Here is a 13505-nt window from a genome sequence, read left to right on the forward strand (position 1 = left end):
ATACTATTTCACTGTGTGGGCCTTCATGTTTATATTTCATTGTGCAGCCTTCAGTCAACTTAAGCGTGTGAGGACAACGACCATTCCTGCGGTAACCAATGTCTGGTCATGCAGGTTGCAAAAGAGGTGTCAGGTAATTGTTTTCCTGCTAGTTCACACTCGTTATAATTAGACCACGCCCCTTATAATTAGGTCACACCCGTTTTTGGGAGCGCGCCTACGGCGCGTGCAATTTATTCAATATCAAATTATATATGGGGGGGGGGGCCACATATTTTACTGTTTGCACTGGAACCCAAATTGGCTGCTGATAACTATTAGGGTGTGTGTGGGGTTATGTGCTGAGTATGGGCGGCTGTGCCAACTATCTATGAAGGACTGTGCTGACGTTATAGGGGAGCTGTGATTCTATGGGGCTGTCCGAAATTCCGTAGGCGATTTTAGTGGCCCTCGGGCTTCACTGGATTTTTTTAGGTGGCCCACGCTGTCTTAAAGGTTGAAGACCCCTGCTCTAGATAAATGTAATGGATAAGAATCCAAAAGTAAATAGAATTGTGATCAGATTATGGCCAGATTCAGGTTTGCTCTGTAGGCTGTGATCATCGCAGCTTACCGAATGCATGAGACGGCGGCCGACACCCGGCCGAAGTCCCGCCCACCCTCGCCACCATTCAAGGGGATGTGTACGAGAACACATTCCCTCGCATGCCTCCGAGGGAATGTGTTCTTTTGTTCTGACTTTTATTTACAAGTGCAACAACGAAGATCGACAGGGCGATTTACGTCCTGTGCAGGCCCGCCCTCCCGCATACCCATGGGAAAGCCCAGTGCTTTCATGCGGACGCCCTTAAAGTGCTGTGCATTTCCATGGTCCATGGCTGTCAACACCCTTCCCTCCCCGCAACGAATGGCCCGGTGAGTGTGTCACTCGCAGGAGCGTTCGTTGCCGGGATCCGATCTGAACAGGACGAATTTGCCCCATTCCGAGTGTTAGTGACTAACCCCCAATGTTTGATAGGTGAAAATGTCCCTTATGGTCTAGAGGTAATTTACCTGGGCTGGTGGCTCAAGATGTGTCTTCCAGGTCGGCCATGAAACCCTGATAACTTCCGGAAGCTTCTTATGGCAGTATAATAATCCCCCAACACTCCCCTCAAGTGCCTACCCCTAACCTTCGCCTCTGCTACACGCAGAATGTACACTTTTCAAATGTTGATCCTGTGAATTTGTCAATCATTCTGCAGATGCCTACACGTTCAGTATCAACATGGGGCAAAATGGCTGCTACTCCTTCTGGCAAAGCCCTTGATTAAGAAAAGGAAATCCCTCCTTGGCTCCTACATATGGCCCCTGGACCTCTTCCACCTGCAACCTCTGCCCTCCCCTAGTGCGCTTCTGTGACTGGAGTGGATGCTTTTGCTGTATCGAGCTGCCCCTGCACCCCCGCGGGGCTACACCTCTTTCTACACAGTAAGCTTTTCCCTTTGCTTTCGTTTCCTCAAACAGCTACAACTTGTATTTACCTGAATCTTGTCATATATACAAGAAAATGTGGTATATCTGTACCTGTCCCTCTTCTCCCCCTTTTTTCTCTCACCCCTGTCTCTCCCTTCTCCTCCTCCTACTCCTCCCATTCCCTGTCTGTGCCCTCCCCTATCGTTTCCTACTTATTTGTTCTTGTTTCAATGTGAAAAAAAAAGAGAATGGTATTTTCCTTATATCTAATGTGATTTTACTCTGTATTGATTCTCTTAGAAAATAAAGAGTTAAAAAAAAAAAAGGAAATCCCTGCAACCACAGAATCCCAATCACTTCCCACAGCAAAGCAATGGAACCTTTGTATCCAAGCTGTGCCGCTTATATATTTGTGGCATAACAATATACTGCATTCACAATCTGGGCTTTACCTCTGTTACTTAAGTTGATAAACAAAATTACAAGCAAAGATGTGGAATCTAATAAGTTCTAAATGTATTAAAATGCATTTTTCTGACTGTAAAGCTTTAAGTGCGCGTAACATATTTCCCATGCCATTAAACAAATGAAATAACCAACATAGCCTCAAAGCTTGCAAAGCACTGACTGCCACTAAGGCTTTACACATTTTTATAAAAGGATAAACTCCGTGTGGTGTAATTACTTCCAAATGCTGCAGGGCTACGTCACTTCTTCTGTTAAAATGTGCTCAATTTGATGAAGACTTCAAATCCTATGTCAAACTTCTTCCGCGCTGCTGGCTGACTTAAAAGTGAAGCTCTAGCGCCCATCCGATGAGATTTAATAACGTTAATATACTTGGGTTGCCCCTTTTATCTGTAACATCAATAAATGACAGGTTTACCACCTAATTCGAGGAACAGGACTGCACAAGAGAGACCGCTATCAAATATCACTTGTAAAATTCTAAGAAACATCTCAAATTAAAGACATGAACCACTGTCATTAGTGCATTCTGTCCAGTCAGCTGCATCTACAGTCATTCAATGAAGGCTCTGTGTGCTTTCAAGTTTTTTTTTCGTCATTATGTCTCTATTACAAGAAAAAGTAAAGGGTGGGGGTCTACCAGACCCCCATTCCCACACAGTTCTTCATATAAACAAAAAAAAGTTGATTTAGTCCCAGAGCCCCTGCTGTCATGTGGGCAGTAATAGCAGCAGTGATGCCCTCTACAACAGAATGCTTAATGTATTCTCACAGCTTCTGTACATTATTACAGGCGTACAGGAAGAAATGTTTTACAAACGGTCTCCCCATAATGAATAACTATCTTAGCAAACTGATAACACCCAATCAGCTTCTAACTGCCATGTTACAGTGTGTTTGAAAAATGACAGGAACTGATTGGATGGTAGTTTACCCCTCTCCAAAGCTTAGTACATCTACCCCAAGTCTGTGTACACACTTTTTAATCTTTAGACCAATATATTGTTCTGCTGCTGATTGTTACTGTGCATCGTGCACATTGTATAGTGTGTACCCCCGATCCATTGCTCCCAGTTGCCTTTCATTGAATTGTTCCACTGCATGTCCAATGGATCTATTCCATGGCTGATGCGGTGTAGGTACATGTACCATGTAACGATACTTTGTGCTGTCATACAGCGGATTGTATAGGGTGTTCGCATAGCACCAATGCTGGGTTACTCCGTTGGAAGGATTTTACCCAGCTTAAGCAAATTGACAAGGCTAAAGATAGTGTTCGCTCCCCCCTAGCTGCATCACTGTTTTAGCCTAAGATGTGTAATTTCTCCCTTTAACAAATCACCCCTAAATCTTGTATTGTCCACATACCTGCTCCACAAATTACTCTTAGCTGCAACAAGGATGGCCCAAGTTACAGAATGCTCCGTCTAGATATGCAAACAAAAGTTGCACATAAAAGTGATGATAATTATCAGAAGCTTTCAAGCTGGCAGCCACAACCTGCACTGAGGCCCATTATAAATGATATTTTCAGGGGTGGACAAAGGTTTTGTTGGAGACCAGGAGCAACTAACTTGTAGGGGCCTTCACCATCAAAGTTAACAATATGATATGCTGGTGATGTCATTAAAAATGTTATAAAACTACTTCCAGCACCTCAAATGTGGTTAACACACTGAATTGCCACCAGTAAACATTATGCCACACACAGAACTCTCAATTCAAATTATGCCACAGTACTGCCCCTGCTGGTTTTGCTCATCTGGCACTGCATATTTTAAAAAATAAAAATGATAACAATAATAACAATACCTCCCAACTTCTTGGCTGCTGGAATAGGGACACTCGCGCGGCGAAGCCGCGTGCGTGCCCGTAAAGGGGCGGGGCCTACGCAAATGAGGGCGTGGCTTAGGCAAATTAGCCGCGACCCCATTTTCGGCCGCGAATAGACGCTGTGCGCATAGCGTCTATTCAATCAGCTTGGGGGGCTCCCAACTGCCACCCCCCGCAGCGGGACAATGCCGGCCGCGGGTGGGACAGCGGGACAGGACCCGAAAATCGGGACTGTCCCGCTGAAATCGTGACACTTGGGAGGTATGAATAACAGTAAGTTGGTATAAACTTGATACCCATGTAACCTTTACACTAATAAGTGTCTGGAACAAAATTTTAATTTCTCACTGTGCCAGTGTCACAATTTTCTGCCATTCCTTCTGATCTCTGTGACAACATAGAATTCCTTCCTTAATAGTAGATATGGTTGTCTTCAGTAATCAAGACAGATTCACACCAAATATGATCATAATAAACTATATAAGAGGAACTAAACAAAAAACTATGGAGGATTAGCAAGCTTAGGCAAGGCAGGCAGATGCCAATCTCCCAAGTAAGGATCACTATTGGCTTGTGTAAGTAAATATTTAGTTTATATTATATTCTATATACTGTGCAGCTGTATTCTCCAAAAAAAAAAAAAACAATTACCGTTCTGTGTTAAGCAGAAAACCAGCAAAGCGTTCTATGTCATAAATGAGTCAGTGAGAACTGGTTCTTGAGTTTATGCTCTCGCAGCCACAGACTGTATGTTAGTGGTGTTTCATTAATTTCAAGGTATATGATTTCCAAAATAAAACTCATAATTTGCAGCTTGGGATACACCAAGCCAATAGGATCCCTGTGTGTATAATGGGAATGTAAACAACTAATTTAACGCTTCTCAAATCAAGGACAAAGGAGCATAATCTTACTTAATGAGAGAAAGTTGAGAAAAAAGAACACATTATGCAAGCTACCAAAATATGCCATTCACAGCCGCTCTGAGTGTTATTTTAGTGCAAACAAGGCTGTCACAGAACATCTGATATAAGCTCTAGCTATGCTTGCCACTTCTCCCCCAAAGAGTTTGTGCTTTTTGAAGGACAATAACTTAATAATCTTAGTATCCGTGGACAATGTGTGTGGTGCACACAGGCGTACGCAGGGGTGACTGGTGTGCACATCCCAATGCTCAATCAATATCCTATCGGCGCCGGTATTGTGTGGAGGACCATGCCGCTGCTCTGCCCCCAAGGCGCCCCTTTAGCTCACACTGACATGCTGCTGCTAGCAGCTATCTCAGGAACTCCTGGTGCTGGACTGCGGCATCCCTATTCACCTCCATACCATTGTAGAGTGGCATGCAGCCCCTCCCTGACTGCGTTTCCTGGTCCTGCCTTCCTCCCAGGCACTGGAGCTGCTGAGCATGCCCCCACAGCGGCGAAAACGGGAGGCGTGGCCTCGTGGCATCCATTTGAGTACAGGCCACGCCCCTTTTTTGGAAGGCCACGCCTCCCATAAAAGCTGTCCTGCCAGACTTCCATCAGATGTTGGGAGGTATATGTGCCCGGGTCTGCCTCCGGCTCCTGCTCTCCCGTCTGCTGTGGTTGCCTGCACACAGCCAGGGCTCCTACAGCACGCATCAGAGACCGTAATATGCTGCAGGACAGCCGCAGTGTTTTAAGAAAAGGTCGGTCACACCAGCAGCTACTCCAGTGGATCCTAATGGCTGTCCCCCAGATGCAACATGTGGGGGGCTGAGAAAAGGGGGAAGCCCATGGAGGGATTAAGATAAAAGTTTAATGTAGCCTGTAGTAGTAAGGGGGTGCAATGTGTAGTGTAGTGGTATAGTGCAGCATGTAGGGGGATGTAGTGCAGGATATAGGAAAATGTAGTGTAGCATTTAGTGTAGTCGTATAGTGCAGCATGTAGTGATGTAGTGCAGGGGCCAGGTGACTGAGATGATTGGCTCAAGATTGGCATTGCATTTCAAATAGCCAAGGGCCACTGGAGGCCCTGTAGCTGAAGCTCCATAAGTGCAGGAGGTACACGCATGATTTCTCCCCGGACACTTGGGTGTGGGCAGTACCCTGTTAGACAGCGCCTCGTGGACAGACAGTCGCCAGCAGCAGCGGTGCAGGTCAGCCCAGAGTGATGAGACCACGGGGGGCATTAATTTTAAGAGGCAATGGTGGGGGCATTAATTGTAAAGGGAAACGATGGGGGCACTGGTGGAGCATTACGATGTGTGGCATAATATGAATAGTTATTATGGTGTGTGGAGTAATGTGTAATGGGCATTACGGTGTATGACAATGTGTAGTGGGCATTACGGTATGTGGCATAATGTGTAATGGGATGTACTAAAGAAAAAAATACTCTAAAAAAAACTATTTTCTGGGTTTTTAAATGTACTAAAGTCCCTCTAGGAATCAATAGCTACCTCTATCCACAAGTTATACATTCTGTGAAATATAAAGTTACAGAATGCAACGAGGCATTCTGCGAAATAGCAAAGCAAAAACAGAACTAGACAAGTGTATGGCTGGAAGAGTGTACCTCTGCCTAGCATCCTGTTCCATGGCCATAAAAAATGCTTATGCTATTTCAAAATGTCTGGACATAGGGTCTAATTCATGTGTGTAAGCAAGTTAGATTTTTGAGGCTACAGAATTGCGAATGTTAGCAAGCGAAGCTGGCATCCTGACATGAAAAAAAATAAAAGGCGCTCACAAGAGCCAGCACTAACTAATTCGCAACTGCGTACATATTTCGCCAGTAAGGATAGACCTATAGCTACTCAGACTGGCCATGGCAATGCCTATGGACTGCCATTTGTTATTGAGCTATTTACCAGCCCAACATAATGACAGATCATCATAACAGTAATGTTAGTGATGGTGGCTGTGGGCAGCTAAAATGAGCAACACTTGAATTGCTCTATCAGGCTCCATCTAGTGGTCGTGGGTATACACAACACCACTTGAATTCACCCTCCATAGAGGTGCGAAGTAGCGGTGGCATTTTATAACATAGGATTGCGCAAGCTGGTCTGATAGGCGATAGGTGCAGAAAAAGTTAAAACAAAACTTATGGCCAGCTGAATCTGCCCCTTAATGTTTGGGCTGAAAGTACAAAATGGCCCCTCCATGCTTTATAAAGTGGAATTGTAAAACAGACTTTTGTAAACACTTTTTTTTATAAATAATTCTATTTTACTCTTTGTATAAAGTCATATTTTCAGCAAATCAATAAATACAGTACAAGTTAAAACCCTTATGGATCTCAAACCTAATTCCAATATTTCTTTAAACTGCTTTTCAAAGCCTGCTTATCCAAAATATGAAGATATAAGATTCCATGTAAATCAACCAATCTCACGATTAGTAAACAGATATTTTATCGGTGAGTAAGGACACAAGTGTATACAATTTAACTGTTCTCTCTCTCAATTACCACAGTGGTGAGTTATAACTCTATCACCATTCATCGTTCTCATTGGAAACTGCTTGTTCATTTCTTATTCTACCATTTTTGTGGGACTACATGGGGCAGATGAAATTAGCTGTGGGTTCAGCCATGGTGCAATTTACGTTTAGGTCTTGTGCACCCTCCGGAGCTGCGACCACGAAGGACAGCTTACCGCTGCCTCAGATGAATGTCTGGGTCTGAGCACTTTACCCACAGAAACCAATTGCGAGACTCAACCTGTTGAATCTGTGCCATACTGACATATTTTTGGTAACACATTAGAGACGGTCAAACAAGCCACTAAAAATGCCAGCGTCGCTCACATTTGTTATATAAATTCAAATAAAATATGTTATGTAAAAAAAAAAAGATTATATTTCCTATGTAAGACAAACATTACAGGTCATTATGATGAATAAAAAAGGTTTGCTTGGCAATTATCACACCTGTTTTGACAAATTCAATTGGCACTCAAAGGGTTAAAATAGGTATATATGCATCCTTTAGCTATTAATAACATTTGTGAAAAATAAACTGACTCTGGTTATGGCCGACTGTTGACATTAGTTCAGTATTAATATTGTGAATGTTGACATGTCAACATTCTGAATATCAATATAATATATCACAAACGTGTAAGGAACAAGCATGGTGTGCAACATTTAGGGGTTTATTTACTAAAGCAAGGGTTTTTAGAAGTGGAGAAGTTGCTCAAAGCAACCAACTCTACTTATTTATCTAGCACCTTCTAGAAGATAAGAGCTAGAATCTGATTGGTTGATAGAGGCAACATCTCCACTACTAAAAACCTGCTCTTGAGTAAATATTCCCCATAGTCACCACTTCTGTCCTGTTGTGCCCATGCTTCTTGTTCTTCAGAGGATCGGTCAGGATACAGATTTTATGGCTTCTTCTTAGGCCTTTTGAATGCTTTTCTTAAGGGGGAAGCAAACCTCTGCCGCTATTTCTGACGAGGGAAATAGCCGCAGAGCCCTATTCAATGTTGTCTTTCCAGACAGCATTGAAGAGGCATCATGGCAGAACGAGCCCGTCTTTAAAAGCTGTCGGGCCCGTTCTTCTGAGAACGGCTGTGAATTGTCGCAATGACGGCCGTGTCCCGACAATCCAAGGCTGCTTTTCACAGATCGGCCGATGGGACATTGAATCCCACCTGCCGAGCAGATCGCAAACGGGCCAGGATCATGGCTGTCGGGACGGACCGACAGTCGTGATCCAGAATTGCATATCCCCCTTAGCCTGAAAAAACACCACCTCTATACCGAAGGAACACACTGACTTTAGAGTTCTCAGTAAAGCCCTGCACTTTTGATCATCTCCACACCTTGCATGAGTTTTAAGTAATAAAAAATTATGTGATTTACCTTTCACTGTTGTTATCAATTGAAATATTTGAAGTAAATGAATAAGACAAACCCCCGGCTATAGACCATATTTATTATGACAGAAAAATACACCTGGCCACATGGTGTCCCAGGTTATGAGTGGTCATGTGATACTCATACCTAATTCTGGGAACTAATTCAGTTTTAACGAAACTGTTTTGAAGTCTATGGCGTTTAACACTACCAGTGCATTTATCGGTTAAATAGAAGTTGGCGGAATAGAACCACTGGCAGGATAAATAAAAGTGCATGTTTTTGTTTTTCATGGCAGATGGGAGCAGAACAAGCACTGTAATTGGCAATATTCTGTTGGAGACAACATAGACCATGAAATTGCCGGTACCTGATCGTGACTGGCTTCCACAGAGTTGCCAATGCCATGGAATGTCATCTGCACCGGTGAGAGAGTCAAGCACGTCAGGAAATCCTTCCCATTCTGCCTATCTTTGTAATTTACCTACAACAAGAGCCGAAACACAGAGAATGTAAACTAAGAAAATATATCTAAGCACAGTGATGCAACTACGAAACAATCTCATGGGACCAAACCTCATGTCCAAATACAAATACACATCACTGGCAACAGTATTACCAGCAGTGACTGCTAGAAGGACCACGTTACTCATTAAACTTGGATGCGTATGTCATAACAGATGGTGGAAGCATTGAGCGGTTTTAAACAAATGTATCCATTTGAGGACTATTCCTGTTGTCAATATTAACAGGTCACCGTGTGATCAGCGTGCTAGGCTTGAGTGCTGAGCATTTTGATTTGTCCTCTTTGCCACCTAGTAACATCCTTTTCTAAACTATACTAAAAAAAGTGTGCAGATTTTTATGGATTGTCTCCAAAAATAATGGCCTGTTATTCTAATGGCAGCCACCTCATGCCATGCATAAATGATCCAAGCTTTTACCAGCAACTGAATTAAGGCTGAGCATCTATCATCTAGTATGTTCTCTTAAGTCAGACAGTGACGGTGCTTGAAGCGGTAGTAGAAGAACAGCAGGAGACTCATCAGTAATGTACCTCCTAACAAAGCACTGAAGAGTAATTCATTTTCAAAGCATTTGCATGAAACTCTTTTGTCCATCGAATAACACAAAGTTTCATGCTCTAATATTCTAGGCTTAACTTTGTTGTAGTAACAACTGGCTCATTAATGTAAAGTTAGAGAGGATGTATTGGGGAAACATAGCTCTGTACGCTTGTAGGGAACATGTACAGTATGGGTGTCCAAACCGGTCCGCGACATCAAGGATTTAGCCAATTAGTCTGAACAACAGTTTTTGTCCATTTTCCAGTGTTAGGGAGCAAATGGTTGATTGTCGTTTGTTCCCATATAAGACCAGATTTTCATTCCGACCAGCCATATTGGACAAATGGTCTGCCACAGGATTGTTTTGTGTATGCTCAGCTTTCTAAATGAATGCACCACGTGCCAGGAAATGTGAGCTAGTAATGACTACACCTGTGCACCAGCTCTGGAATACGTGAGCTGGTGGTAGATCTTGAAGACTGATATGGCCAGCAATACTGTACAGTATTACATAACTTGTGTACAGTATACATCTACATAGAAAATAAATACAGCTATGGGATTTGGACCAATGCAGCTATGGGATCAGCAAACTGTTCTCTACATAGGCTCTCAAGGACTAGTTTATCCAATCCTTCCAGTGAACACACTGTTCCATGATTACTCTCTCTCTCTCTCCACTGTGTTACTCCTGTCTTGTCCTCTACTCTAGACTGTAGGCACTCACAAGCAGGGCCCTATTCCCTCATGTGCTCATCTCCTCCCACTGTCAACAATGGCACCTACCCCTTGGCTTCTGCCTTCCTGCTGCCTATTTGTATATTATGACTGCACATGAGGCAATGTTTTAAAGCAATGTCCCTGACTTTGCAATGATCTATACTGTAAAGCTGGAATCACATCTGGTCGCCCTATCCAACTACTGGTAAAAAAAACCCACACAATTACCAATCGCCGCCCCAATGTGTTGTATCTGATTGTAAAGTGCAACGGAATATGCTGTGCTATATAAGAAACTGTAAATAAATAAATGTCACTACTGGGCAGGAATTTAAATGTCAATGGAACAGATTAGGCTCTGTTGTCTGATTGTGTTTTCTATATTCCCTGGTCCACTGGCTTTCCATTTCTAGCAGATGCCGATAAAGTTTTGGAGAAAATAAGATAGTAGGGAAATAATTTCCATGAAGCTGCATGCAGACACCAAGCATACTCGGTACAGAAGGTGAATGTGAATGTCTGAAGAAGAATACATTAGCCGTATATCGTTAAGAATATTTTTGAGCATATCGCCTAATGTGTACACACTGTGGGCCTGTGATTTAGAATGGATTGCTAAGCAGGAACTCTGCTATTCAGCAGATCACCAAATGTCTGCGCATCCACGTCAGTCGCATGCGATATCATTCATCGATGATGTTGGCCAATTTGCAGCCAACTAAGCGTAAGGCACCAAAGGTTTCTCATGAGATTTGAATAGCACTGTGAGATAGCATAACTGTGCCTATTCTTTTACTTGACAGAAGATGACAAATTGCTCAATGGCTGACTGCAACTAATAGTAATATTTACTTAACCCTATCCATCCCCACAACTAATTGAGCCGCACAGGTACAATGAGCATATAGTTATGCCTTATAGACCAGGATTTGACAGCTAGGAGCAGTTTAATATGCTGCAGCAGGGCGGTGAATATTTCTGAATCTCTGAATAGCTGGAACCTCTGCCCACTGGTTCCCCTTTTGCTGGGTACAACCCAAAAGGAAAAGACAGGGAAGAACCATTGCGTGACAAAAGAAGTGTGTCCTTCTGAACTGCAGAAGGCACTGGCAATACAGATCTGCAGTAAACAGTAAAATATATAGAGTTAGAAAGACACTGTAAATAAATAAGTTAGGGGCCCGTTGTATATGGCGGCTAAAGTTCTGGGCTCCCACTATAAAAAAAACTTGCCAAAAAGCTGAATATTGCTTTTTTTTTTTTTAATGAAATAAAAAATCAGGAATAGACGTATCATGTTTAATCACATCTAACCTAAAGAGATTTAGACACCTTTTTATATTAACACTATACCCTTTCAGTACAATACTGTACCGTAAATGATGCCCTTATCTGATGTACAATTGAGTGCGTCAGACAAAGTAAAGAAAACCCCCAGAAAGAATGGAACATGTGCCACAATAAATAAACATAGGTATAACTGAAAATACTGAAACTGTAGATAACATGTTTGTGGCTTTCAAAGTGCAGCTAAAAGTATGCATAAAAAACCATATTGAGGTAAAAATGCAATGCACTACAAAACATGTATTCTATTCATAGACATGGAAAAATGTCAATGCTGTCCTGCGATACGAAATAAAATATGGAATAGTTCAATATGCAACATCTTCACATGACCTATGTTTATATAATGAATAAAACCTACAGTACTTTAAACTAATGGCTTCTTTCTTATGCTTGAACACATTTAGCATATTACGCTACACACAAAGTTATATCTGTAACAAAAAATATAACTGCGCCATTTTAATCGGGCTTTTACAGAAAACCACACAGCTATAACCTTTGACACATAGGGTGCAATTTACTAAGATGTGAAATACACTTCACAGGTCATGTTGCTATGGCCAACCAATCAGAAGCTACTTCTTATTTATTTACCACCCTAGAAGATAGTAGACAGGATGTGATTGGTTGCCCACAGCAACATGACCTGTGAAGTGTATTTCACATCTTAGTAAATTTCCCCCATACTGTATAAATCTGTGCAGAAGACATTTAGAATTGTTTTGGTGAAGCAAAAATAATTTCACTCATGAACATTAAATAATAATTAATATGGTAATATCCATATTTTTCTTGATTTTTGTATCATGGTTTCCGATCTGCACTGCATATGTGCAGATCCTGATCTACAGTATCACTTGCAGTGCCACAAAGCATGTCTATTTAGGGGGTGGGGGAGATGAGCTGTGCTGGGCAGCATTCCTGAAAATAGGGGTATGTTACAAAGATGACGTGATGCTGTGACCCTGGATGTAACAGCAGATCAAAAAAGTATATATATATATATATATATATATATATATATATATATATATATATATATTGGAGCAGGTTGGCACACACTTATACACAGTCCAAATGCCTGGGGTCGCCTTTCAGTGGTCCCACGTAGAGGTCACATAAACAGACAAAAAAGTAGAAATGGCACTCACCAGGGCTTTCTTTATACAATCCAATCAGGATATTTATTCCATCACTTCAGCAAAAATACATAGATCAGGTCGACGTTTCGGCCACAGAACGTGGCCTTACTCATGACCACATCACATAAACAGACAAACAAGTCCCTATCCACAGGACCACCTCTTATTCCAACCTGGGCACCACCCATCAGTCACCCGACCAATCAGGACTCAAAAGTCCAAATGCGCACTGCAAAACTATCACTTAACTAATTGTAAGTAGCTGGTGTAACAGCGCTGCCGCGCTGTACCTTACCAGTTCACCGCCATATCGCATCCACGAGGCCCGGGCGTCTCTTCCGGGTTCCTCGCTTCCTGTATGCGGTCCACAGGGCGGAAACGCGTCATCCTGCGTTCCACCCTCCGGCACTATCATATATACAGACCTGGCTTGCTCAGCAAGCTCCGGTCATATGACCCCGGAAACCAACACTTCCTGGAGCACGTCATATGCGCTCCAACTGCCACTAGGGAAGTGTATCTATGCGTTCCAAACAATTATCACGATGTAATGTTCATAAAACTAATTACCCACATATTTACTGATTGCTCAGGCAACTTTATGGTGGTCTCCCATCTGGAACCAGAGGGGGTTCCTGTCC

The 13505-nt window shown here is 42.5% G+C and overlaps 1 protein-coding gene across 12 annotated transcripts in view; it reads right to left on the bottom strand.

Moving 5' to 3' along the window:
• The window catches only part of STAU2 (staufen double-stranded RNA binding protein 2), a 296288-nt gene that overhangs the window by 65565 nt on the left and 217218 nt on the right, over nt 1–13505 (bottom strand). For 7 of the 12 annotated variants that reach the window (XM_083187268.1, XM_083187265.1, XM_083187264.1 and 4 more), the window contains one exon: nt 8956–9069. The exons of 4 other annotated variants lie outside the window; for them this stretch is intronic. In XM_083187268.1, the coding sequence (XP_083043394.1) occupies nt 8956–9069 (114 nt within the window). Of the gene's footprint in view, nt 1–8955; nt 9070–13505 lie in introns of those variants that run through there. One more of the 12 variants, XM_083187267.1, reaches the window with a different exon arrangement.

The sequence above is a fragment of the Crinia signifera genome, chromosome 5, assembly GCF_055691185.1.
Source record: "Crinia signifera chromosome 5, ASM5569118v1, whole genome shotgun sequence".
NCBI classification, from domain to species: Eukaryota; Metazoa; Chordata; class Amphibia; order Anura; family Myobatrachidae; genus Crinia; species Crinia signifera.